Below are 27,209 nucleotides of genomic sequence, written 5' to 3' on the forward strand. Positions count from 1 at the left end.
CCCGCTCGCTCTGCTCCGCCGAGGTGCGCGCGTGACGCGGCATCACAGCCAATGGGAGTTTAGTAGCCGTTTCGCTGTTACAGACGCCGGCTTCTGGGCAATCACTTTTGTTGATACACCTTATTGTTTTACGGCAAGCGCCATCTGGGCACGAAGTAACACGGTAAACTCGAGAACAATAATATGGAATCACATGTGCCGGTGTAATACATAACACAAATGCGTACGGTGGCAACCTTCTGCACACAACTGTGAGTTTAGAAATGTACAAAAAAACGTTAGTAGACTCCATACCGAACGTCCATTGAGAGAGAATTTTAATATTGCGCCATGCTTGAAGTGGCGGGAAAGTTACAAACTGGCATCAGGTGTCTCAGAAAAGCTGGCTTTTATAACACAGTGTACTACTCAATCAATCCGTCCGCTTCTTCATTTAGCACACCTGAAATGTTACCCCTATCTAATAAAAAACAGCACGAGGCTATCATGCATAGATATGTGAACGCTGACTGATGACATGAGCACATCACAAATATTTCTTGTTTGTTTCACGCTAAGCAATTATTCGACAAAAAAGCATACCTCAAGTAGAACTTGGTTCACGTTTTGCGTTACAACATGAAGTAAACCGATGTGTGAGCAGCACCTTGGAATTTTTTTGGCAACGTTATTTACCTTTCCTTCGCAGTGATGTCTCAACTCTTCGTCTGTCACTTCTGCGTTCACCTTGAGTACTATCCACGCACAGAGTTCTTCCCCCATCCGCTCGTCTGTTACGCCAATCACCTGTGATCGAAATGAGTATAATCTCACTGAAAGGCAGTGTTATAATGTGCTATTATGCTCTAATGTTTTAAGGTAGTTCGGAAAAATACTACTTAATATACGCTATATAGATGTATTCTTCTAACCACTTACTGCCTGCGTAGCAAATACTCATGTTGAAGTCTCTTTAGTAATCTTTCCACAACAGAAGAAATCAAGAGTATCGGCACATAATCTCATCTGAACCCCAGCCACAGAAGCAAAATTGTGGCTTTCAGCTACCAAGGTTAACAAATGGACTTCGTATTTTAAAAACATAGATTTGTGTTCGTGTGAGATCTTTTTTCTTTCTCTAGCTCTCGCGTAACTAGTGGGCACTACGCGGCAACACAACAGAAAAGTGGGGGAAGTCGCAGCCAGTACCTAATTAAAAGTACTGTTTTTATTGGAAAAGAAATTTTCGAGAAGTCACCCAGTTTTGCTTTGTCCAATGTTCGCATCGCGCCTTTGACAATATGACGAGCATTCCTGGGGAAGGTACCAATTATGCGTTATGCATATATGTACGTTCGTGCCCAACCTCTTTGACGCTGATCTTCAATGAAAAAAAGTCAATAATTTTTTTTTGTTACGGAGCAGAATCGAACCCGAGTCACACGGTTTCCTCAAGTACACGAGCACAATGCTTTAGCTCTTTGCCGCAAATGCACGCGGATAGCGAGGTAACAATTCTTAGCGTTGGCACGCACCGGTGCGCCCCGCATCTCTGAACCTACGAGCAGACTTGGCACACGTGCCGTTAGAAGACGCAGCATGTCCAGCGTGTACAGAGGAGTGCCCAGCTGCAGTACACGCATCATACCTGCGGCATTTTGACGGCGGCAACACGCTGTGCCGCTTCATTGCTTTATAGCTAATCGCGAAAACGTCTCTCTTCGTCGTCACAGAGCGGTTCTTCAGTAATTTTGTCCCTGATCAATTCTATATTAATGAACATTTGAATGTACCCCAAACGATTACGCTTAGGCCGGTTTTGTGAGGTTTATATCATAAACGAACACTTCATAATTCTCTTTTTATTCCTCACAAACATGCGTCTTCGATTAGAATAACCATTTCAATATGAATGGTCCATCGTGCCAACGTGACAGCTACTATGTTTATTTCTTATCAATAAAGAAAAAGGACGAGATAATACTTCCGTTCAAGGTATTCCCGCTATTAACAATGAACTAAATGATATTCTTCATGAGAACACCCTTTCCGGTATTGTATTTCAGCCCGAAGAATATTGAAATATGGTAATAAGGAATTAAGCAATATACCAGGCTCTCGTGGATGGCGGGATGGGTGTTGAGCACTTCTTCCACCTCGGCCGGAAAGATATTTTCTCCACCTCGGATTACGATGTCCTTGATTCGGCTGACGATAGTCACGTAGCCGTCTTCATCCATTACACCTACGTCACTGTGCATAAGTTCGCAATAATGGCAAGGCATCGCAATGATGGCATGTTGTAATAGTTTCCGCAAAGGCACATGTAGTATATTTGGTCGCTCTAGTGTTACATCACGAGACTCACTCACTATTTGTGTTACAAATACCCGAATTTGTTTGACTGTGTCAAGGTTTGCTGAATCAATGTGAAGATATTTCGAAGCTGCTGGAAGCGTAAATCAATAAGGATGAAAATCGAGTCAATATGCATCGCCTTGAGTGCATTTGGTGTCTCTAATGATTGCTCATTCATATATTGAATATGCAAATTCAAACACTCCGCCTGTTACTCTCACGTATGTGTTTCTGGGCGCTCAGACATCAAACCAACTCCCGTCGTCCTCACGTCATATATTATGTTTCTGTATCAACAACGTTAGGAATAGCTATGGGATGAGAGAACGCTACTATGCCGGTCATTGATATTTTTTTGTTTCAATGCTATGCAGACCCAAAATATTTACATAAATTATTAGGGTTTTTTTTTCATTTTGTTTTCTTTTGTTTTCAGCAATCGGTCTTTGTATTCTAAACCCACCGTTACACAAACGAACACATACACTAGCCTCGTTACAGTAGTTGGGCCTGTCTACGTGCCAACCTCTATTTTCTCTGAAGTACTTGGAAAATAGTTTAGCGCTATTAAATGTCCTGGACCACTGAAATGACAGACGTTTTCTCTAGAATTCGGAAAAATTTCTCGCCTCGTATACTTCAATGAATCGCTGTGTCCACTGCAAGTTCAAACTGCGGAAACATATTCTTCAGCAAACAGTGGCCCGTGGTGTGGCATCTCCTAACTGCTTTTATTTTTCTTCAGATATCCGGCGAAATAACGTTGCCTCTATTGGTAGAAGTACGCAGAAGTTATTTTTGTATGACTTGCACACGAGCAATGACCAGAGTGTATTTGCATGTCTGAAGACGCCGAATTTGGACTCATTCCTTAAGGAAACAATGTCCTGAAGTGCATCTTGGCATAACAGTTTTGCCTTGCCTATAAGCCTCACCTAGAGCTGCGTATATATACCACAGACACTCTGCTACCATGAGATCAATGCAAGTTAAAGAATTCCAGGTGCTCAAATCAATCCGGAGCGAACCACTACGTCGTTCTTTATATTCTGTTTCGGAACGTTAAACCCCTGCTTTACGTCCGAGACAGTTTTTTGTAAAAAAAAAACTTGCAGATGCTCAATAAAAATGACTTGTTCGTAGGCAGCCTACGAACCTTGGATGACTAAAAGAAACTTAATGTTATCTCGCCTGTTTGCTTCCCATGAAGAGTGCAGTGCTTATGTATCAGATTTATGTCCTCTAAGGTACACAGTACTGCATCAACTGCATCTGTTGATCTGTCACTTACGACCTTCTCAGTTTATATCCAGTTGTACAGTGTACTTCATGTTTGTATAGATGCGTGTATCCTCAACGAAAATACGCCTTTTCTTACAAACGACCCCACGGAAAGTCTATAAATCACGTTGCTTAGAAGTAATAAAGATAATACATTCCATATGCAAGGTATCGTTTATCAAATTTTCTTTTACAGACTGACTGATAAATCTTCCTACTGACAGGTTTTCTCAAATGACAAAGCATTTTTTTCAGCAACAAACCACCATAAAAATTCCAGTAGGAGCTGTTCTCTTCGGTTTCAGACTTAAAGCCCCAAGCCACGGCTGACAAAATGTGACATCATATATAACTTGTTTGTTTTTTTTTTTTGTCTGCACGCTTACAGAATATTCCCGGCATTACAAGACCCGAATCGTTGAGGCAAAATGCATAAGCATTTACCTCTGTGTGTATCCATACACGCCGTCTTGACGCATTATTTAGTTCCCGCAGATGAATAATTATAAATGCAAAACTACCATTTTTGCTCATTTCTCAACTTTCTGGCATGTTGCTTTCACGAGACGAAAACTTCTTTTTTTTTGCGGTAGACAAATCGTTCAGTAGGTAAAAGTCTTCATTCAAGTAGCCCCACACCTCAGAAGCCCAATATTCTAAACGAATAAGAAAAAATTCAGTGTCCTTCCACTCTGAGAAGGATGGCCAGCAACGATGTGTATCTGGGCCCCTTAATGGCGAATCGCACCTCCAGCGTAGGTCAGCTCGACATCGCACTATCTCCGGGATCGGCCCGCGTATGGGGAAGTTTTTTTACTTACTTCGCTAACTACACGAAAATTTCCTTGGACGGTAAAGGTATACAGTTTCGCTGTAAAGCAGGGCTCATTCCTGAGAGCGACGCGCAAAGTAAAGCCACTAAATACTGTGTCAATTCAGTAGGTCCTAATATTTGGTCTTCTGTCTGGCGAAGAGCTCGCTACCCAAGCAACTGAAGCGAATAGAAGGGATTTCCCACGCAATATACGCTGACGAGCTGACCAGCTAGACTACGGTAGGGTCGACAGGTAAACAGCAAGACGCTCTGCAAGAAGTGGTTGACAAAACGGAAAAGTTCCTGGAAGCATGTGGACTGACGTGCGCACCTGAAAAGTCACAGCTCTTGGTGCTAAGAAAGCGCACAAGAGGCCGACAACAGAAGCAGATACCAGACCCGGTAGTAAAGGTGCAAGGCATCATGATTCCGCACGTTACGACGCTCCACATCCTCGGACTCCTGATTCAAATGGACGGGGTCGGGGTAGCAGAGTTGGAAAAAATTAAGAGAGCAGTGCGACAAACAACCCACCTTATCAAAATCTCGGACTCAAGGTAGAAGACAGCACGAGAATGATACATGCGCTGCTCACGAGCATCGTCACGTACGGGACCCCACACGTTGACATGAAGAACAGTCAAAAAGACAAAGTAAACACCCTCATCTGAAAATCCTACAAACTTGCCTTGGGCCTGTTCCCTTCCACGTCCACAGCGAAACTACTCAAAATTGGAGTCCACAACTCGTGGGCAGAGCTCATGGAAGCGCACAACGTCAACCAACTGGGGCGACTAAAGTTGACAAAGACGAGAAGAGCGCTCCTTCAAGATCTGGGCTACCAAGTCGAGGATGAGCGTATCCCAGCGTACCCCACACGAGATCAGAGACAAACTATACATAAGGACCATTCCCAGAAACATGCATCCCGAATACGACAATGAAAGGATAAGCACATACTCGATTGCACCATCAGAAAAGAAGAAAATGTGAGATACACGGACACAGCGGCGTACAGAACAAACGACCTATTTGCAATCAGCGTTGCCGACGAGAAGGGCGAACAACTTACAGCCACATCCACATGTGCCAAGGACGGCAGCACAGCGGAAGAGCTGGGCATAGCTCTGGCCATTGCAACATGCAAGAAGACCCCGGTTACCGTCCTGACGGAGTCACAAGAAGCATGCAGAAGGTATACGAACGGAAGGATCAGAAAGGCAGCACTTCAGGTCTTGAACAACACCGAGATAGAAGCTGCACAAATCTTCTGGACGCCGGAAAACGAGTCTCTCGCGGGGAACCAGGTGGCACACGCCGTGGCTCGAGATCATGCACGCCGAACCATCTCCGGCACGCAGAGAACACAGACAAATGACTGTGACGAGGATGATGATCGGAAATCCAAGAATTATTCCGATATATTGGTGCACTACAGGAAGCAGAGGCGTCGCTGCCCACCAGCGCATGAGATGATGAGTAGGGAACAAGCGGTAACCTGGAGAAGACTGCAGGGCCGCTATATCGTAAAGCTATTCCAAACTTTTCTATTCCAATTCTGCAATCCTCCATCCACCATTGGCCAACAACATTTTTAACCACCCCTACTTCGCCTGTCTGTCACGCGACGTCACGAAAACCGCGTTAACTCCCCACCTCATCTGATGTGAACACACTAATTACGCATAACTACAAGGAACAAAAACATAGTTATTACTGATTCAACGCTTTTTCGCCATTAGACCTCGGCTATTGGTGAAAAGTTTTCGGGCTGCACCCACTTCACCCATCTGCCACGCGATGTCAGAAAACCACAAGAACTGACCGCGTCAAAGTGACGTGTCAGCGTTAAAGATGCATTATTATTCAGAACAAAACTAAGTTTTTCTCTGAATAGCCGCAGGGCTGTCCCGTTCCGAAAGGAATAAAAGATGGCTGCCACCGATCACTCAGGCACTGACTACTCACACCTGCCAGAGAGCATGGATTTATTTGCGTACAATAATACTTTTTTGCCTGGCTGTGTAACGTTTTCGAGCACTTTCCGCACGTTTACGACCTCGCTCAGTCAACTTTTCTTTGCTGATGATCCTTTTTAGCGGCATTCTTAACCTTCCGTTGCACCCGCCGTGGTTGCTCAGTGGCTATGGTGTTGGGCTGCTGAGCACGAGGTCGCGGGAGCGAATCCCGGCCACGGCGGCCGCATTTCGATGGGGGCGAAATGCGAAAACACCCGTGTGCTTAGATTTAGGTGCACGTTAAAGAACCCCAGGTGGTCAAAATTTCCGGAGTCCTCCACTACGGCGTGCCTCATAATCAGAAAGTGGTTTCGGCACGTAAAACCCCAAATATTATTATGACCTTCCGTTGCATTCTGCCACAATTTTCGACGAGCCACCCCAAGCTAAGTAAGGAAAAGGGGACCAATCGCAGACGCCACTCCACCCTCTTCATGCAGTTATCGATTTTCAGTGCACTGGCTGGGCCCCATCGAATCCCTCTCCACTAGAGCCGTGCTCCTCGCCTCTTATCTGCCAATTAGATAAGACAAGCCGCTCAGTGTAGGCAATGTTATTCGTTTTTAAAGCAAACAGAAGTGGCCTCTTATAAACGAGGAAAGCACTCGATCGGTCTCTTTACACAACCCTGTGGGTCACCGCCCGATGCTTGCGTCGGCGGTTACGCAAATTTGACGTCAGGAGATTGGAATAAAAACATATTGGAATAGTTTTACGTTATAGTGCCCCAGGCTGAAACACACCCGCATGGAAGACTGCTGCACGCCATGTATCCGGGCAGCTACGGGCGAGACTTCAAGTTCTGCCCGCCGCACACGCTGTCAAGAATGGCGAGTTGCGCAACAAGATTGCCACCTTGCCACCCGATTACGACAAGGGGTGCAAGACGCGCACCTCTCCCTCTCCGTCGCTGCAGCTGGGAGGCGTTCAAAGAAGCGGCCTTTGCGCTGGAACCCGCTTCCTTCCTCCAGCCCCATCGACATTGTGACGGGACGAGTTCGGTGTGTGGACAATGATTCCAGAGTTCCCCAACGCGGAGCTGATTTGACACGCCTGGTCAAGCTGCCGTGGGGACGACGTATTTTTGTGCTTCTCACGGTTCGGAGTGGCTCGGAACAATGAGCGACGCTCGATCGGCAACGATAGTTTCCCGGAACGGCACCCCGTGCGGTTGCCTCTGTGTACAGAGCGTGGTTGCCTTTGTGTACGTAAACTGATCTTCAGAGCAGCTGCGAGTTGGTGATGTGAAAACGAAGAGTCGCCGCGTCGTAGGACCGGCGGATCGAGTGTATTAAAAACTGTGGTTGTGCGAATGCTGAGGACACACTTCTCTTGAGCAGTCATGTTAGACTGACACACTTCTCTTGAGCAGTCATGTTGGACTGTTACTCTTTTTCTCAAGCAGTCATGTTAGACTGAGTTAATTTCTATAAATAAACCCTTTTCCCCGTTCTCGATGAGAAGCAGTTCTTCACTTCCTCAACGATCTCAGCGTAAATAAGTTGGACGACGGCATGGGCCAGCTACCTTCGAATTCATGCCGTACTCCAATCTTGGCAAAGGACCACGGACGAAGGGATTGAGCCCCCAATCCTGACAACTGGCTGACAGCGGTGAGATGGACTTTGCGACATGGTGTTGTATCTGCGGTGAGTGCTTGGTTTTTGCTTTGACTCTCTAGGCTTCATTTTGTGGTTGTTCTGTTTAGAACAGTAGGGAAGCTAGATTGTTGTGTGTTAGCTAGGTTGTGTTTTCCTAGCTAGATTTAGAGAGCAGAATCAAGGCAGTAAAGCAGCAGTCATGGAGTTAAGGACACTGCTGAGAGACGAGTTGTTGATTGTTGGTGAGGAACTAGGCCTAGATGTACGCAAGGAAATGCTCAAATCGGAATTATTGGAGCTAATTTCCGATCAGGCCAGTGAGCAAGATATTGAAATGGGATTGGAACTTCTCAAAAAGAGAGAGAAACGGGAAAAAGAAAGAGAAGAACGGGACAGAGAAAACCGAGAGAGAGAGGAACGCGATAAAGATCGCGAGTTTCAGTTAAGGAAAATGCAACTTGAACTTGAAAGCAAACGTTTGGAGTTGTCTCAAGGAAGTGAAGGCGCTCTGGGTCGATCAAGTGAGGCAGAATCGTACCGCATGGACAGGCTATTAAAGCCATTTGAGGTCGGGACCGACATAGGCTTGTTCCTAAGCAATTTTGAAAGGACTTGCGAGAAGATGAACTTCGGCCCGAGTACATGGCCACAGCGGTTGCTGTCTATGTTGCCGTGTGAGGCGGCGGAAGTAATCGCCAGATTGAGTGCGCACGATGCATATGATTATGCAAAAGTTAAGGCTAGTCTCCTGAAGAAATACCGCCTTTCAGCCGAAGCTTTTCGGCAAAGGTTTAGGAGCACAGGCAAGAAAGATAGCGAGGGCTATCCGGAGTTTGCATATAGCTTAAAGGCCAACCTAGTCGAGTGGCTTAAAAGCGCGGAAGCGTACGACAGCAGAGACATGATCATTGAATGCATGTGTCTAGAGCAGTTTTACAAAACCATCCCCCAAGCTGTGAAACTGTGGGTGCAAGACAGAGGTAATGTAAACACTGTGGAAAGGGCGGCTGAATTAGCCGAAGAGTACGCAACCCGTAGAAAGTTGAACGCCGAGGAGGGAAACTGGGACGGTCGAAATGGACCGCGGAAACCATTTCCGTTCAAAAAGGGTGCGCAAACTAGACGATCCGAGCCTGTAGACATGGCGGAAAAACCCGCAGAAAAGAGCGAGGAGAAACTTAACGGGGAAACCACACAAAAAGAACAGAAAAGAAAATTCGAATCTGTTAGACCAATTCGCTGTTACAAATGCCACAAACTGGGACATATAGCTGTAAACTGCGAGAAGTCTAGCGTAGTTTTTTCCTACGTGGAGGAAAAAGATGAGAATATGGAACTTTTAAGTCCATATCTCCACGACCTGCAAGTTAATGGAAAACCATGCCGAGTGCTAAGAGACAGTGCCGCCACGCTGGACATTGTCCATCCGTCTTACGTGATGGTAGATGACTTCACCGGAGAAGTAGCATGGATAAAACAGGTTGTAGAAGAACACAGCGTGTGTCTGCCCATGGCCAAAGTCAAAATCAGTGGACCATTCGGGGAGCTAGAGACTGAGGCTGCAGTTTCCAAATTTTTGTCACTGCAGTATCCCTACATCTTTTCGAATCGTTCGAATCAGTTACTGCGTGACAAAGGGCTCAAACTGGGAGAGGGCATAGTACAGGCATTGACCCGAGGCCAGGCTCGTAAGATCGCGGCGCTTTCGGCTGAAAATGCTCAAGCTCCTCCAGCGGAAGCAGAAAAGGGCATAACTTCAATACCCGAATCCGAGCTAGGCCCGAGGCACAAAAGAACAGTTGAGGAGAGCCTGCCAGCTGACCAGTTCAATGAGAGCGTAGCACTAGAGTGTCAGAGTTCTAGTCTGCAGGAAGAGCAAGCAGACGCGCTCACAAGCGAGACAGGGTCGTTATTATCACCGGCCTCAAAGAACTTTGATCAACTCTTACGCGTGGATAGAGAGTCACTGGCAGCTGAGCAAAAGAATGATGAGAGCTTAGCTAAATTACGTGACACAGCTAAAGAAGGCATTGCTAGGCGCAACGTAACGATACATGAGAAAGGAGGATTGTTGTATCGGCATTACAGAGATCGAAAGGGTAAGATTTTAGATCAGTTAGTCATACCTACCAAGTATAGGGAGGACCTTTTGAGTCTTTGTCATGGAAATGGGTGGTCCGGCCACCTAGGCATAAACAAATCAAAGGAAAGATTGCTTATGGAATACTACTGGCCTGGCTGTTTCAAAGATGTAGAAAACTTTGTAAGATCATGCGACGCCTGCCAGCGTTCTGGTAAACCAGGAGAGACTTGGAAAGCTCCACTGAAGGTAGTGCCCTTAATAACAGAGCCTTTCAGACGGCTTGTAATAGACACGGTAGGGCCTCTTCCAAAAACAAAATCAGGCTACAGGTACTTGTTTACCATGCTGTGTCCGGCTACCAAGTTTCCAGAAGCAATCCCTTTGAAAGAGCTCAGCTCCACCGAAGTAGTAGACGCGCTTTTGACAGTGTTTGCGCGAGTTGAGTTTCCAGCCGAAATTCAGGCAGATCAAGGGTCAGTATTCACGAGCGCACTGACTTCCACATTCTTGCAAAAGTGCGGGGTAAAGTTAATACACAGTTCTGTCTATCACCCTCAGTCAAACAGTGTAGAGAGGTGGCATTCGGTGCTTAAGCGAGTTTTGCGTGCGCTCTGTTACGAGCACAAGGAGGACTGGGAGAACTGTCTGCCGGCAACTTTGTTTGCTTTGCGAACGGTTCCACATGAGGCGACAGGGTTCTCACCAGCAGAACTAGTGTATGAGAGGACACTCCGTTCTCCACTGAGAATGTTAAGAGAGATGTGGGAAGAAAGAGGGGAGATTCCGACAGTGGTTGAATACGTGCTAAATTTACTGGAACGCCTAAGCGCAACCCAAGAACTAGTCGGAAAGAACATGGCAATAGCTCAAAAGAACGCCAAAGTCTATTACGACAAGAATGCGAGGCTTCGTACGTTTGAAGCCGGCTTAACGATGAAAGCGGAAAAGTGTAGGTTCGGTTGTTCACAGGTTACTTATCTGGGCCATGTTGTCGGTCAGGACATGAGATGGCCGGCTGAGCTGAAACTAGCTACGATTGGAGAATTTTCTCAGCCGCGCCCGAAAACGGACCTTCGTTCATTTTTGGGACTTGTGGGGTGCTATCAACGGCACATTCCGAATTACTCGCAATTGGCAAGTCCATTAACAGACGCCCTCCGAAAGGGAGCACCGAGTAACGTACACTGGGATAAGGACAAGGAGAACGCTTTCCAAAGTTTGAAAACGCTATTGGTTTCTCGCCCTGTGCTTCGCGCGCCAGACTACACAAAGGAATTCATAGTTCAATGCGACGCAAGCGACAGAGGTATGGGCGTGGTACTTAGTCAAGTCGGCGACGATAACGAGGAGCATCCTATCCTCTACGCCAGCCGTAAACTAAATGTAAGAGAGGAAGCCTACAGCGCTTCAGAGAAGGAATGCGCTTGTTTGGTTTGGGCCGCCCAGAAGTTGTCGTGTTACTTGTACGGAGCGAAGTTCATCTTCGAGACCGACCACTGTCCTCTGACGTGGCTCAATCAAATGTCACACAAAAACGGCCGCTTGCTCCGATGGAGCCTCACTCTCCAAGAGTACAACTTCTCCGTTAGATATAAGAAGGGAAAGTTGCATAGCAATGCGGATGGTTTGAGCAGGCTAATTTGAATTCTGCGTTTGGGGGTCCCGCCTAAATTTTAGTGTTACTAGTGTTAATTTTATTAAGCGAAGAAGATCCCCTCTCATTTAGCAGGATTCCCTCCATGATTGCTGAATTTGTCAGCAGGAATTTGCTTCAGAAATTGGCATAGTGAAATGCAGCCTTTTTTTTTGTTTCTGCACTTATGTTGTTGTTCTTTTTTTGAAGCCTAGCGAGTCTAAAGTGAGAGCCAATGCACGTCATCTCGGCGCAGAGCCGTGTTGTGGGGTTCATTTTGCAGTTGCCTGTCCTTGTTGGATGTTTTGGGGCGGTGACATCAATGCACAAGTGGTCGCTGCGAGCCAAGACATCAATCCCCCCCTGACCAGCAGCCGTTCTCTTCCTGCCTAGCGGTTGTCAGCGCTAGACAGTCGAGACTTTTCGGGCCATGGAGGCGCTGTCAAGAATGGCGAGTTGCGCAACAAGATTGCCACCTTGCCACCCGATTACGACAAGGGGTGCAAGACGCGCACCTCTCCCTCTCCGTCGCTGCAGCTGGGAGGCGTTCAAAGAAGCGGCCTTTGCGCTGGAACCCGCTTCCTTCCTCCAGCCCCATCGACATTGTGACGGGACGAGTTCGGTGTGTGGACAATGATTCCAGAGTTCCCCAACGCGGAGCTGATTTGACACGCCTGGTCAAGCTGCCGTGGGGACGACGTATTTTTGTGCTTCTCACGGTTCGGAGTGGCTCGGAACAATGAGCGACGCTCGATCGGCAACGATAGTTTCCCGGAACGGCACCCCGTGCGGTTGCCTCTGTGTACAGAGCGTGGTTGCCTTTGTGTACGTAAACTGATCTTCAGAGCAGCTGCGAGTTGGTGATGTGAAAACGAAGAGTCGCCGCGTCGTAGGACCGGCGGATCGAGTGTATAAAAACTGTGGTTGTGCGAATGCTGAGGACAAACTTCTCTTGAGCAGTCATGTTAGACTGACACACTTCTCTTGAGCAGTCATGTTGGACTGTTACTCTTTTTCTCAAGCAGTCATGTTAGACTGAGTTAATTTCTGTAAATAAACCCTTTTCCCCGTTCTCGATGAGAAGCAGTTCTTCACTTCCTCAACGATCTCAGCGTAAATAAGTTGGACGACGGCATGGGCCAGCTACCTTCGAATTCATGCCGTACTCCAATCTTGGCAAAGGACCACGGACGAAGGGATTGAGCCCCCAATCCTGACAACGCCCAACACCTTGTACCATATGGTACTGGGGTGCAGGAATAATCGAGAAGTACCACCGTCATCATCACCACGGTGCGATAACATGCAGAAAGAAGCGGATTTAGAAAAAGAATTGGAAGACCACTGGGAGGCTCTGCTGATGACGTAAGACCCTGACAACCAGCTACGGTTGGTGAACAGGGCTAGGCCGGCGGCAGCCCGTACTGAGGAGGCCACCCACCTTTGGGCTCAAGAAGCCTGTTCTAACAATAAAGTTTATTTCTCTCTCTCTCTCTCTGTCATAGGAATAAATAGGCAGGAAAACGCTTTCGCGCTTTACTATATTTTCAGTAAACCAGGCGCGTATTAATGAGCGTGGTGTTTTAGAAGCACTCATTGACGCATCCACGCGAGAAACGTCGTCAGTCAGCGACGCAGACGACCTCCTGAAACTAATTGTCATGGAAGTCTACGGTCTTTCGCCAACTCACAATACCACTTCTCACTTCTCAAAGCGAACCACCTTTCCCTATACGCAACTGCATTTCTCTGCGGATTACGCTGGATGTTCGTCCCTTGCTTTATAGAAAACAAATCATACTTCGTTTCTCGTACGCCGCGGACGTGTGAAGCAAAACCACCATCTGTAACAACTGACAGCAGCGCCGCGCCGTGGAGCCATCAGCAGCTAAAGCCGAGCCTGTCCAAGAAATATTTACCGCTGAAAATGGATATGTGCACTTCTCAATAACAGTGGTAATTTGGTTTAAAATAGAGGGGCAAGGACTTTCTGATTCGCGCTAGTATATATTCGTGTGCGGAGCACCCACTAAGTGCTCCGCTTTGGCTCAGACCACATAGAAGCTGTCTATGATCCTTTCGCGTTATGTCTCCGAAAATGGTGTGGCTTCTTCATTCTCGCCTCTCTGAGCAATTATACATGTTTTGACAGTCCTATATTGAATGGTAGTGGGCCGGGCTTCTTGTATGACAGACATAGAATTGTAAAGAGCGTGAAAACCTGATAGGGCATATGTCATACGTTGCAATTCTGGTTCCCGGTTTAGCGCTCTTTGCAATAGTATGACTGATATGTCAATGGCACTACTAAGTTTGCACTGTCGTGATCGGTATTTGTATGTTGTATTTTGTTGTTATTCAAATACACAGTATCGGATTCTGTAATGAATTCCGTAGATCCCCTTTCTGCTTAAGGCCTGGAGTACAGGGTAGCAGTACTCAACCAATGAATGTCACGTTTCGAGAATTAAATTTGGTGGCTCACTGTTGACCTGGATTACCTCTCTTGCGTACTGTGCAGGCAATCTCCCTTTTACACACAATGCATCACACCTTGCATCTATCGTAGATGAAATGTGTAGGGAATTCTATCTTAACAACGTTTCCTCAGCAAAATGTGTAAGAAATTTAGAAATGGAATGTCGCTTGATATAATTTATCGCTTTCGGTTGGCCGTCGCGCAAACAAAAGTTTGTTCCTGTATGTTACCTTTCTCTGCTTGAGAAAAAGACGGTAGTTCACCTCCTCCCTCTTCCCACCAAATATAGCTCCGGCACATAGCTTGCTTGCATCAAAAAGTCTCTTGCTTTTTCATGTTTCAGCGCACCTTTATATTAAAATGAAATAATTTTGTTGGCCATAGAATCCAAAACTGTACTGAGCGTTGCGAATACGTTCCGATGGCTCCTAGCTCGAGACCCTACTCCTCGTGAACCAGTGGGAATGGCGTGGAGGCTCTTCTTATTCGTCAAAATATTTACGTTTTTTTTTTAGTATTGTTTCCGCCAAGTGGTGCCTTCCACGTTTACGAGCCCCGACATCTGGCTAGTAAGTGCACCGCGGTTTTGTCATTGTTGGATTGCGGTGCGCCTTAAGTGCGCGTTCAATTCAATGTTTGCCTCTCCTCCTTTCTCTAACTTTCCCCCCTCCATTACAGGTTATAAAGCGTGAAAGAAAATATCGGCTGTTTTCACAGAGTAAATAACTTGCTGTGAATCACGGAAGAATTTTGCGCCCCTTACTAAACTGATGCACGGGGGGGGCGGGGGAGGCGCACTCCTGATTAGGTGATTTTTGTTAAAAGGCCCTGACGTCGAACATCCCTCGCGGAAGACGATAAGTTTCCTGCTTTTATTTTTTTTTCTGCTTGCTTTCTTATACTTGGCTGCACTCTCGCCATTCGTCTGCAAAGATACGAGTGCTTTCTTCTGTCAATAAAGAGCGCTGAAGAGGCGTCGGTCTTTAGATGGTTTATAGCCCGAACAAATCTCTACTCGCCGAGCATTTTTTATCCACCTTCATCCATTATTCAAAATAAAGACGTCAAGATGGTGCATTTTTGCTAAAACCCAGAGTAACTGTCCTGTTTTCATCTTACTTTACATTCACATCTATACTTTTACGAGATAGGACGTCCGATTACTGCCCGGATAATTTGTCGTGCATTTCCATTGGCTGCTTGTTTCAACTAAGCTATCTCTTTGTTGCGGTGACCGTACCCAGTCTTGTACCAGCCAGCTCGCGTGATGCATTCCCTCGTCTTCCGCTCGTCATTGTAGTAGCCAAGGAAGACGTTATGGCCTCGGCACCAAACTTCACCAGGCATGCCTATAGGCTGCTCGAGGCCTGTTGCAGGGTCGGCGATCTTTACCTGCGCCAAACAACCGTACCAAAAGACACATAACGTACAGCGAAACAAAGATACAAACGAACCCATTGCAGCGGCTAAACAAGGTGCTTCCCGGTTCATGAATTTCTGGAGGGAACGGCCTAGGGCGCTTACAGGACAAAAGACCATTAAATCTAGAACGACACGAACAAAAAGACAGATGTGCAGTTGCTTGCGCGCACATTATTGAATGACTGATTCAGGGGCTTTCAGGTCTCTAAGCAACATATGCTTGACAGGCGTGGTAGAGGACAGCTCGGGATGAACCAACCATCTTCTTCTCAGCGGCAAAACGATGTTATGCCTGAGGGTTGCCCAGTAGCCTTACTGTTTATTGTTTATTTTAATGCCAGCAAACAACTGTAAATCCTTGGTGACGGGCCACTAGTACATACAAGACCATGAACCTAATAAAAATGTGAACACAGGACCGCCTTTGCACCGATATCGCATGCTAAAGCAAAGTGCAAGGGACAACTTTGTATAAGAAACCTAAGGAAAAGATATACTTAGTAAACTAATTTACGTCGAACTTCCTGTGCCCCAATTTTACACAGAAACTCGATGGAAAACTTCCGTGTCAGCTGATCTGCCATTTTAAACATGCTGCAGCCGTGTCATGGGGCAAGTTAAAAAAGCATAAGGTAAAACACGTCAGAATACCTGTGGTTTTAAGTGACAGAACCCAGTACTCCTACGATGCTGGTAACATAGGATAATCAATCAGACCACGCCCCACTTGTCACGAGAGGTTTAGGTTGCAAGAGTCTTGTGCTACGCAAAGAAAACATACTTGATTCAACCGGCTTGAGTAGGTCCCAGAAACGGCGCCGGCGAATATGTATGTCGTAGTAAGCGTGAACGAATCGACTCTGGAGCGCTGCTGTTAGGTTACTTTGATGAGTCCTAATACAATGGCAATCGCCACCAAACTCTAGTCACGGCCTCAGTAGCGAGCAGAACAATGTGCTAGAACGTTCAGGATTCTGAAATATATTTATAAGTCTAGATGTTAAGCGTAAGTTTCTCGCCGTATGACTGACATTACGCGCTGCATGAAAGCGAAAGTCCAGCCTTCAATCTATGATAACCACAAGGTCGCGAACATCAAGCACACGACGAATATTATTACCCGACAAAGCATAGTTAAAAATTCGTCGGCACATACTTTAGGCTAAAAAAAACCACGCTAATCTTCTTCACGATCATTTTCAGTCGGCTAGTACCGCACCACTAATGAATAAAGGAAATATTCTCTTGCAATTTATAGCAGTCATCTACGCACTGTCTTTTTCGAAAGCAGTTTAAATCATCTGGAAACATCAGTTTGATGAAATTATCAACCAACACAACGAAAGAGGAGGTCCTAAAGTACAGCCTTGAGCTACTTCCGACAAAGATGTTAATGGTCTGAGAAGTTTGTCGAAAACTTTAACCAACTTAATCAATTAGAAAGGTAGCTTTCGGACCACACAAAGTAGAAATTGCAAAAAAAATGTCATTTCCCCACAGCTTAAGGAGCTTATGGGTATTAGAATGCCCATAATAAAAAGAAAGAACATATAACGAATAAGCAAAACACGTTATACAATTCAATGAAATGCTCATTAACTTTAAGAATGCCATTTAGATGACAAGAAACCTGTGCAAAAGTTTATTTGCAGTAAAAATCCAGAAATTTCATGGGTCTGCAGTATGTAAAAATGCAGAGTAAAGGTGAGTGGTGCAGAAGAGATGGTACTAAAGAGAAAGGTAAGCCATAAAAAGCGACGAAAGATGAAGTCTGTTTATCCATGGAATCGAGTGGTAGTAAAGACGCTGACATACTAACATAGTAGATAATAAAAGACAGCATAGAATACAAGCAGCAATGTGACGCTGCAACAAATAGTGAACATAAGCTCCTATAAAATAGAAAAAAATTTCACTAATGCGAACGAGTAACGCGGCTGTAATATAAATGAAAGAAAGTTACACTAATAAGACTGTCAGACAAGCATGCCAAACTTTTTCACACAGCCTTACATGTTTTCAACGATCACCGTAGTGCTTGATCACTTACCTCAAGGCAGGGCAATGGCTGGCCAACTGTGTGCATTTTCTTGTCTTCCGGGTCGTCGTCGAACAAAGCTATAGCAGCCATGGTTAGCTCCGTTGCGCCGTATCCTACCTGTAAGAACACTACGTGAGATGATGAAGAATGCAACTCCCTTATGGAGGTACGTGACGCCATGGACGGGATAGAAGAGAAGCCGACGCTTGCCGAAAGAAACACTTGCGTGTAACAGTACGCAGTTATCTTTACTTCTGTATCGCTATTGTCTGCAAAGTACGGCCGAGATTCATTTAATTGAAAAAGCAGTACGCTGACAAGGTACCAAATCTGCTCCTTAATGTGCGCGCTTACGCAACAACTTTGCTGTACTTGCGCCTTACTGCCTTACCGTTTCCCCAGCAAGCTACGTAGTAGCTAATGTGGGAATGAATGAATGAATAAATATATATAGATAGTAATAATTGATGGTTAAATATGTTTCGTGCTGCTAGAAGTACCCTAATCCCTTAAGTAATCTTCTAATTTACTTTGGTTAAATGTTCAATAAATATAACATTTCTGTCTACGTCTATACCAAGAAAATTGCATGAAGACCTTGCAGGGATATGACTTGCGCCAAGAAAAATAGGAGGAATGGAGTGAAGTGTTCGTTGGTAGGAAGTGGATGCGACAAATTTTGTTTTCTGTAGCTGGTTGGTATGGCACCACTCCAGCAGGCTGTATAAATCGCCATTAAGGTTAGATATTAAGGTTGTAAGACTTAAGTTAATGATAGTAGTATCATCCGCATAACGTATACATTTCGAAGAAGAGAGCCCGTTAGGCAGATCATTCACATATAATAAATAGTGAAATAAATCGGCTGGCGTCGTCAGGCATGACGGATGGCAGAGTGCGGCTGCGTAATTCCAGAGCGGTCGCAAACCGCAGCAACCTCCAACAAAATGTAAGGCAAGCAAGGGACAGGACACGAGAACAGCGAGCAGCGTTGGCAGTGTTTCAGCCAGAGCAGCACTGGCAAGCTCGACTACGCGCCTCCCCGGAGAATTGGCGCTGCGGGTGCAGCGCCCAGCATACCTCTTCACCCGATATCTTGTATCCCATCCTATGTCCTATATATTCCATCCTATGTTATATTAGTAATTTGGACAAAATCAATGATGTATGGCAGATGATATTACTTTGAATGTTCAAGCAAAAATGCTACGGTGTCTTTAGGTACAACTGTAGCTGCTTAAAAAGGGGCGCAGGGATCTCTGAAAGTAATGTAAATGATAGCTATATGCGAGTTATATCGACATTCACATACACAAACTTGGGAAAGCCACATGCTGAAATTAATACTCACTTTATTCAACTCAGCACATAAAATCAATACGTGGGTTTGCTTACCTTCATGTTCACTGTCTTTGTTAACTGTCGCTGCGGCAGTGGCTTCTGTTTTGCTTCTATTGCATTATTCTTTTAATATGCATGCAACAGGCGGCAAAAAGGGCAAAAAGGACATTGTGCTATTTTTTATGCGAACCAATTTGATGGTGGCCATGCGAGGAAGAAGGGAAGCTCGAAGAGAGACTAATGCTTTAATAGAGACAAAATACAGGAGCCACCATGCTCTTCAAATTTGGTACATGGTGAAGAAACACAAGCGGTGTCGATCAGCCAGGCATTCCCTCTACGATGGCGCTTTTGTATACAATGGGAGCTTATAACTTCTCTGTTCCAATATCAAAGTCTGCAATGGGAACTCCCATTCCAAGGAGAGTGCCTCATAATACAACAATATCTAAGTTCAAACCTAACTGTAGTCGATCTTGAGCCAATAAACAAGTAAAATAATCTGTGACATTAGCCGGAAATGCATTCACATTTAGAGCGCATTAGGCAACTGGAACTATTGCAGCCCGTAAAACTAGCCACTGAACAACTGCCAAACTGAACAAGCGTAGCGATCGCGCTAGCCAGCGCTAGTGTGTGAGTAACATTTCAAGCAGCCTAGGTATATTGTCATGTGCAACCAGATTTTATTAAATTATAATTACAAATGAGTGAAAAAATATTAAAATATATGTGCATGAACACAACGCACGCATTTTTCATAAGTGTGCGCAGGTTGAATGAAACACTATATGCTCCTTACACACCGCCACTTTTAGCACTCTGAATAAATTAATTAAGCTTTTTTTATAGCGATACTGTCATAAACAAACGGGGGCCATTGCTGCAATCACAAAGCTTACAGTGCATTAGCATATTGTAAGAACAAATTCAAACTTACCCCCACTGATGTATTGAGGCTCTCTCGGATCAGTTTTCGTATTGAAGGTGTGACAACGTTTCCACCGCACATCACTGGAAAAGAAATTGCGCGTGTTTACTCAGTGATGATTCGTCGTCGCAGTTGTGTGATAACCTTACAATTCATATAAAACACCGAAGTGAGGCAGAGGATTGAGGTCATTTTGGGAAGGATAGAGCCGGTTAGAGGAAACTCAAATCACCAGAAGAAACATTGAGTATGCAGCCACACACGTAAAATTGCCGCGCGACTTGCCCTTCGATACACATTGCGTGTATTCAAGGGCTACTTTTACGCTCTGAAAACACTTTCATGTAGGACGTATTCAGCAACGGAAAGCTGTATCGGGAGTTTTTCATGTTGCTCCAAAACTCGTTTCATTGACACCTTTCATCTAAACATAACAGATGAGAAGTTAATTGAATAATCAGGACAAAATATCTATTTAGGTAGAATAAAAAAAATATCTTAGTATCTTCAAACGATGGCGGGGTATTGGGGCCCATAGCCAAGCATAGTCGCCGGGTTCGTATTCCACGTAGGTGCGTCAAAAGTTGTTGTGTCGATTATCGGTCCTCTTCTGGATCTTGATGCGCAAGCAAGGCGAGCTGTTGGGCTTCTTCGGCGCGCTGGTGATAGGCGGCGACGTCAAGGTTGTCTCCGTCGTTGACGTTCGGTAGCATGGTGTCTAGCGTCATTACTGGGATTTCTTCGTAAGCCAGCATGAATGGCGTCGTCTATGTTGTTACCTGTACCGCTGATACGTAGGTAGAGGTTATGTGCGGAAGTTCCGCAACAGATGTCTTGGTCTGAGCTCAGACCTGTGTTGCCAAAATGCCGGTGAGGGTCTTAATTAGGCGTTTCGTAAGATCGTTTGTCTGCCGCCATTCGTAAGGCCGGCGGCAGCAGAGTGTTTCCACACAGACTTGTAACTTACCATGATGTCATAGAATTGCAGTCTCATGCCTTGCTGGGCGCACTGATGGGTCCCTTAGAATGGTAAGCCAACACAATACGTGGCGGTCACTTACGATAGTGAAGGGCCTCCAATATAGGTAAAGCCACAGTTTTGCCATGGCCCAAGTAATTCGCAACACTTCTTTTTGTATTAGAATAATTCTCTTTCAATAGCGACCCCCTGGTGCAAGCTATGACCCTTAAATGTCCGTAGTTCCTTTGAACTTGCACGGCGCCGAGATCTACGCTGAGTGCGTCGGAATGGATTTCGGTATCTGAGTATTTCGCAAAGTGTGCAAGGAGCTGTGGTGACTGCAGGCGCCGTTTTAGCTCTTGAAACTTCAGGTCTGGCTTCGTGGGATTAGTCAGTGGCTTAGTGATGTGTTAGAAATCGTTGACAAAGCGCCTGAAAAAGGGTGGAGGCCCCGAAATCCGTGTACTGCATTTATGTCGCTGGGTTGCGGGAAGCACGCAATGAAAGAGGTCTTCTGCAAATCAGGAAGGATTCCAGACTTGCTAATGATGACACCTAGGGACAGGTGCCCCTCGTACGCGAAGCGGCTATTTTGCGGCTCCAGGGTGTGTACGAATGTCTTCACCGCTTCCAATACAGCTGCAAGTTGCCTGAAGTGGTCGTCAAAATTTGCGGAAAAGACAACGAAGTAATCTAAGTAGACGGGAGGGGTCTGCCATTCTATGGCTACCAGCATCATGTTCATCACGCGTTTGAACGTTGCAGGTGCCTAGCAAGGGCGGTGGAGGTGGAGTTATTGGTATTCTGGCGAACAGCAACAGAACTCTATCGGTTCCTGTTTTTGCTTTTCGGTGTGTGGGCTAACAGACTAGTGGCGCGTTTGGTGAATGGCGTTTGGCGTTTGGTTTGGTGGCGTTTGGCTGCTACAGGCACCAGCCTGGCGACGACGAACAATACGGTTGTCGATGTCTCCACCAAGTCGTTGAGGAGTAGTTGATGATTTCATGCGGTTCTTCACCTTACCGCGGACGAGGAGCCTTGACGGCGAAGCCAAGTAGTCCCATGTGGTGGTATGGGCATCAGTGGAGGATGTGGCCCGCTACTCGCCAGTTATGGCATAGTGGGCGATAGTAAGAAGCACGCCAGATGTCCGTCTTCATCGAAACAAAGAATGTGTCAGCGCGCAGGAGAACTACGGGTGTCATCGTAACTGATTGCTTCCGGCTGAGGTTCGCGAACTATTTCTTAGTGAACAATGTCGGCAACTGATGCCACTTCTGGCTGCAATACTTCGCGTACGAAGGCCCTCCCGCATCCCGTCGGAGAAGAGTGCTTGGGCTCGTGCATGGTCTCGCATTGAGCGGCAGTTGTATTGCGTGGTGTCATTGACTTCTCAGCCGACGACACCTCTGCCAGAAATCCTGCTATGGCTTTTGGTGGGTTGCGTATCAGTCCGGCGCAGTACTCTTGCTCTACACCGCCGCTTAACGTAAGGAAGGTTTTCTCTTCAGACATGTCATGGTCGGCGTTTCGAAATAGGTGAGTCTTCTGCTCAGTGAAAATAGCGACCTTCTCGTTTGGTAGCTGGATACGAGCTTCTAGCAAAGCTTCGACTCTCTCTTTGCTCACAGTGCTTCTGAGGGTCTCAAGGAAGCCTAGGCGAAACAGATCGTGCGTTCTTAGCGTGGATACTTGATTTTCGAACCACGTCATGAGGGTTTCTTCTAACTAGAAACACAAGCCACAGCTTGTCCTTGCAGTTCCATTCAATTAACCTTGGGGTGCTGTCGTATGCATCCAGCCAGCTTTCCGAGTCCTCAATAGATGATTCCATGAAGGTTGGTGGCCATCTAGGTTGTGTCATCGTGGCTGCCATCTTAGTTTCGATCTATCTGGCCCGCTCTGGTAGCTTGCTGGACAAATTGTGTAGCCTGCGGATAGTTCAATGTTCATATGCAACGTTGGCGTTGTCTTCTGGGTTTGGGCTTTGCTCAAGGTTTGACGGGGGCTTCCGGTATATGAGCGCAAAAGCACCTACACGAGAGATGACGTTGTCATGGTGGTGCAGAATTAAACCATACCATTATCACGAGTCACAAAGCTAGCTCTTATTGGACAAACATATAGCCACAGATACAAGTAATGCTCGGCATAACGACATTGAAGAGAACAGGAATCGATCGTCGAAATCTGCCTTACGGTCAGAAGCGCCGGTTATTTATACAAGCCCAGTTCAAAATTCCAGCGTACTCACTGGTGCTCGCGCGCCTTCCAGAATGTACACAATTCGCAGTGCGCGTGTGATTTGATTACAAGGTTTAGTGACAACATAGACAACAGAGAAAATCGGCTACGACAATTGGAAATGTTTTGATACTCGTGGGAATGCCGTGCACCTATCGCTCACTTTAAAGATTGTTAGCAGGTGAAAGAGAGGTCGCCGACAGAAAAGATAAACATCGCACGCGTGTCAATGTAATGGCTTCTCATGCTGTGTATGATGGTTCCTTATTGTTGAATGAAGTCGATGCCGAAGATGAGCTGCCTGGAAAAATTGGCCAATATTGCCACCTGGTGTTATGAGCCAGCGAACATTCAGCATTGCGTGCCCAGCAAAACGGCGAAGAAGACGACGAGGTCAAGGATCCCGCGCCAGCTGGAGAAACGTCGCTTAGTGCTTGGCATTTTTCCTCTCTGGCTGCTCGTACTGTCACTTACTCTTGTGTTAGCGCGTGACAAACTGGTGGAGGTGCTGGGTAATCTAATCTATGCACAACACCCCTCCGAGCAGCAGGAGCTCCAGCCCCGTACCGGTGGTTGCGCCTGTACACTGCGCCAGCAGAAGGATCCGTGGACAAGCCCCTGAGTTTGGACTCCTCGCAGAGAAAATGGCAGCTCCGACCACGCCAACAGGTATGGAAGGCCCAACGCCGATTCAGTGTACGCTACTGAATCCGCGAACGCCAAATCCCTTCCACGGCGCCATACATGAGGATGTTGAACATTGGCTGTTCCACTATGAACGTGTTGCCATGTTCAACAAGTGGGATGACGCAGAGAAACTGAAAAACGTATATTTCAGCCTGAACGATGGTGCACGTGTTTGGTACGAGAACCGTGCAGATGCCCTAAATTCATGGGCAAAATTCAAAAGCCGGATTCTTGAGACGTATGCGAGCCCTGATCGCCGGGAGCGAGCTGAGCGTGATCTCCAGTCCCGTATACAAATGCCGAACGAAGGTGTCGCAATGTATGTCGAGGACATGACGTGTATCTTTCGACGAGCTGACCCCAGCGTGTCGGAAGAAAAGAAGGTGCGGTACCTGATGCGCGGAGTGAAAGAGCAGCTGTTCGGCGGTCTCGTGCGCAGCCCTCCCAAGACTGTGTCAGAATTTCTTTCCGAGGCCGTCAGCATGGAACAGACGCTTCGGCAGCGGGCACCATCATACGAACGCCAAGTGAACGCTGCCACCTACGGACTTCTTTGGAGCTCTCGGGGGCCACGTCGATTTCTTTCGAGAGCTCATTCGCTCCGTAATCCGCGAAGAACTCCAGAAGCTGTCGGTACCCTCACAGCCGACGCTCAACTCCTTGTCCAGCGTTCTCCGTGACGAAATCCAGCAAGCGCTAAGAGAACCACCCTTCAACACAAAAGCTCGACCGCTAAGAACTGACAGCTCCCGTATGTCGTATGCGCAAGCTTTGAGGCAACCTGCCCCACCTCCCTCCCCGCTTCGCACCGCGTGCCCGGCCCGTCCAAGCAGCCTCGTATTTACACGACCACCGACAGGCCCCAAGGAAGTCAGACGTGTGGCGGGCACCTGATCGCCGTCCCCTTTGCTTTCACTGTGGCGAAGCTGGGCACGTCTACCGACAGTGCTCCTATCGAGAGCTCGGACTACGTGGATTTTCAGCAAACTCGCCGCGACCTAGGTTCGGCCAGCGTCCTCCTGAAATTGAACAATACGTTGCCCAGCAGTGCGGATCCCCATCAACTCGACACCAGTCACGCTCCCCTTCGCCGCGGCGGTTTTCTCCGACTCACCGTACGTATTCGAGCGTCGTGCGGGGTCGGTCGCCCAGCCCGCGCCGGGAAAACTAACCACAGCGGCTTTCGGAGGCGAGGCCACTCAGCCTGGACGTGCTCAAGGACCCCTACTGACGCGTACACGGACCGACGATACACCGACGACGACAGTACCTCCTGATTACAGAAAAAGAATTTCCTTGGACATTCCTGTACTGCTCGACGGTCGTGAATTGACTGCTTTAGTGGACACTGGAGCGGAATACTCTATAATCAGCGAAAAACTGGCCACCCTTCTGAAGAAAGTGACGACGCTTTGGACTCAAACGCCAGTTCGTAGAGCTGGCGGGCACACCATCACCCCACTCGGCATGTGCATGGCAAGAACACAGATTCGCGGCTCCACGTTTGTTGCCAGCTTAAGCATTCTCCCTCAGTGTTCTCGAGACCTAATCATCGGTATGGACTTGCTCAGGGAGCACGGAGCTATCATCGACATTTGAGAACGACTCGTCACTTTCTCGACAAAGAGCGCCGCAGCGACGACCAACAACATCTACCCTCGAGCACCTCTTCGTGTCATCGACGACGCTGTCACGTTACCCCCACGTGCAAGTGTCGTGGTTCAGGTGGCATGTGACAGACTCTTATACGGGGAAGCGGTCGCAGAAAGCAATCGCTCTCTCCTGCTTTCTCAAGGTGTTTGCGTAGCGAGAAGCCTTATCGATCTCCATGATGGCCACTGTGAAGTTCTTGTCACGAACTTCAGCTACGAACACCGGCCCCCTTTCCCCGGTACTGTCATCGCCTACGCCGACCCGATCGCCGATGTCACTGAGTGTTTTGTTTCCGAGACAATCGACAATTCTGAACCACCTATAAGCAACGTCGACATTAGTCCAACGCTTCCTGAAGAGAACAAACAGCCCCTACGCGAGCTGTTGCTCGAGTTCCACTCTTGCTTTGCACGGAAGTCGAAGATACGTCAAACGTCGATTACGAAACACCGTATCATCACCCATGACGACGTGCCCCCCATACGGCAACAGCCTTATTGTGTTTACCAGACAGAACGACATGCGATTCAAACGCAGGTGAAGGAAATGCTTCAAGATGGCGTAATACAGCCTTCATGCAGTCCCTAGTCATCACCAGTCGTTCTCGTTAAAAAGAAAGATGGCAAGCCTCGGTTTTGTGTTGACTACCGGAAGCTAAACAACGTCACAAAGAAAGACGTGTACCCGTTGCCTCGTGTTGCCTCGTGTCGACGATTCTCTGGATAGATTGAGGCGCGCGAAGTATTTCTCCTCTATCGATCTGAAAAGTGACTACTGGCAAATTGAAGTAGATGAGCGGGAACGCGAGAAAACTGCGTTTGTGACTCCGGACGGCCTTTACGAATTTAGAGTACTACCTTTCGGCCTCTGTTCCGCGCGAGCCACATTCCAGCGAATGATGGATACGGTTCTCGCTGACCTCAAATGGAAAAGTTGCCTTGTCTATCTCGATGATGTCGTTATCTTTTCGGAGACTTTTGACGAGCACCTTCGACGCCTTCAGAATGTACTCGAAGCCATTCGATTGGCTGACTTTACACTCAATCCAGAGAAATGCCATTTCGGTTACGAGGAACTGAAGTTCCTTGGTCACGTCGTGAGCGCGGCAGGTGTTCGGCCCGATCCCGAGAAGGCTGATGCCGTAGCTGCTTTACCCGCTCCAACCGACAAGAAAAGTGTCCGACGGTTTTTGGGCTTGTGTGCCTATTATCGACGCTTCATTGAAAATTTTTCGAAGATTGCAGAGCCGCTATTTCGCTTTACACGTGACGACGCGCCATTCCTCTGGACTGATGAACAACAGACTGCCTTTGCGGAGCTACAACATCGATTGTCTTCTCCTGTGCTCGGTCATCTTGATGAGGATGCTGACACAGAAGTACGCACTGACGCCAGCAATATCGGTCTTGGAGCTATCCTGGTGCAACGGCAAGACGGAACTGAACGAGTTATCGCCTACGCAAGCCGCACTCTGTCACGGGCAGAATCCAATTATTCCGCCACAGAGGAGTGCCTCGTGGTTATTTGGGCTACTACAAAGTTTAGGCCGTATCTCTACGGGCGGCCATTTAAAGTTGTGACCGATCATCACGCTTTGTGCTGGTTGACCAACCTCCGAGACCCTTCTGGACGATTGGCACGTTGGAGTCTGCGACTCCAGGAATTTAACATCACCATCGTATA

General features: G+C 47.0%; 1 protein-coding gene across 2 annotated transcripts in view; it reads right to left on the minus strand.

Moving 5' to 3' along the window:
- Nucleotides 1-27,209, minus strand: part of LOC135907308 (medium-chain acyl-CoA ligase ACSF2, mitochondrial-like) — a 133,092-nt gene that overhangs the window by 2,074 nt on the left and 103,809 nt on the right. For both annotated transcript variants that reach the window (XM_065438996.2, XM_065438995.2), the window contains 5 exons: nucleotides 19,991-20,064; nucleotides 17,719-17,826; nucleotides 15,487-15,638; nucleotides 2,091-2,232; nucleotides 676-786 (listed from right to left, as the gene is read on the minus strand). In XM_065438996.2, coding sequence (XP_065295068.1) covers nucleotides 676-786; nucleotides 2,091-2,232; nucleotides 15,487-15,638; nucleotides 17,719-17,826; nucleotides 19,991-20,064 — 587 coding nt within the window. The remainder of the gene's footprint in view (nucleotides 1-675; nucleotides 787-2,090; nucleotides 2,233-15,486; nucleotides 15,639-17,718; nucleotides 17,827-19,990; nucleotides 20,065-27,209) is intronic.

This window comes from Dermacentor albipictus, chromosome 7 (assembly GCF_038994185.2).
Source record: "Dermacentor albipictus isolate Rhodes 1998 colony chromosome 7, USDA_Dalb.pri_finalv2, whole genome shotgun sequence".
Taxonomy (NCBI): Eukaryota; Metazoa; Arthropoda; class Arachnida; order Ixodida; family Ixodidae; genus Dermacentor; species Dermacentor albipictus.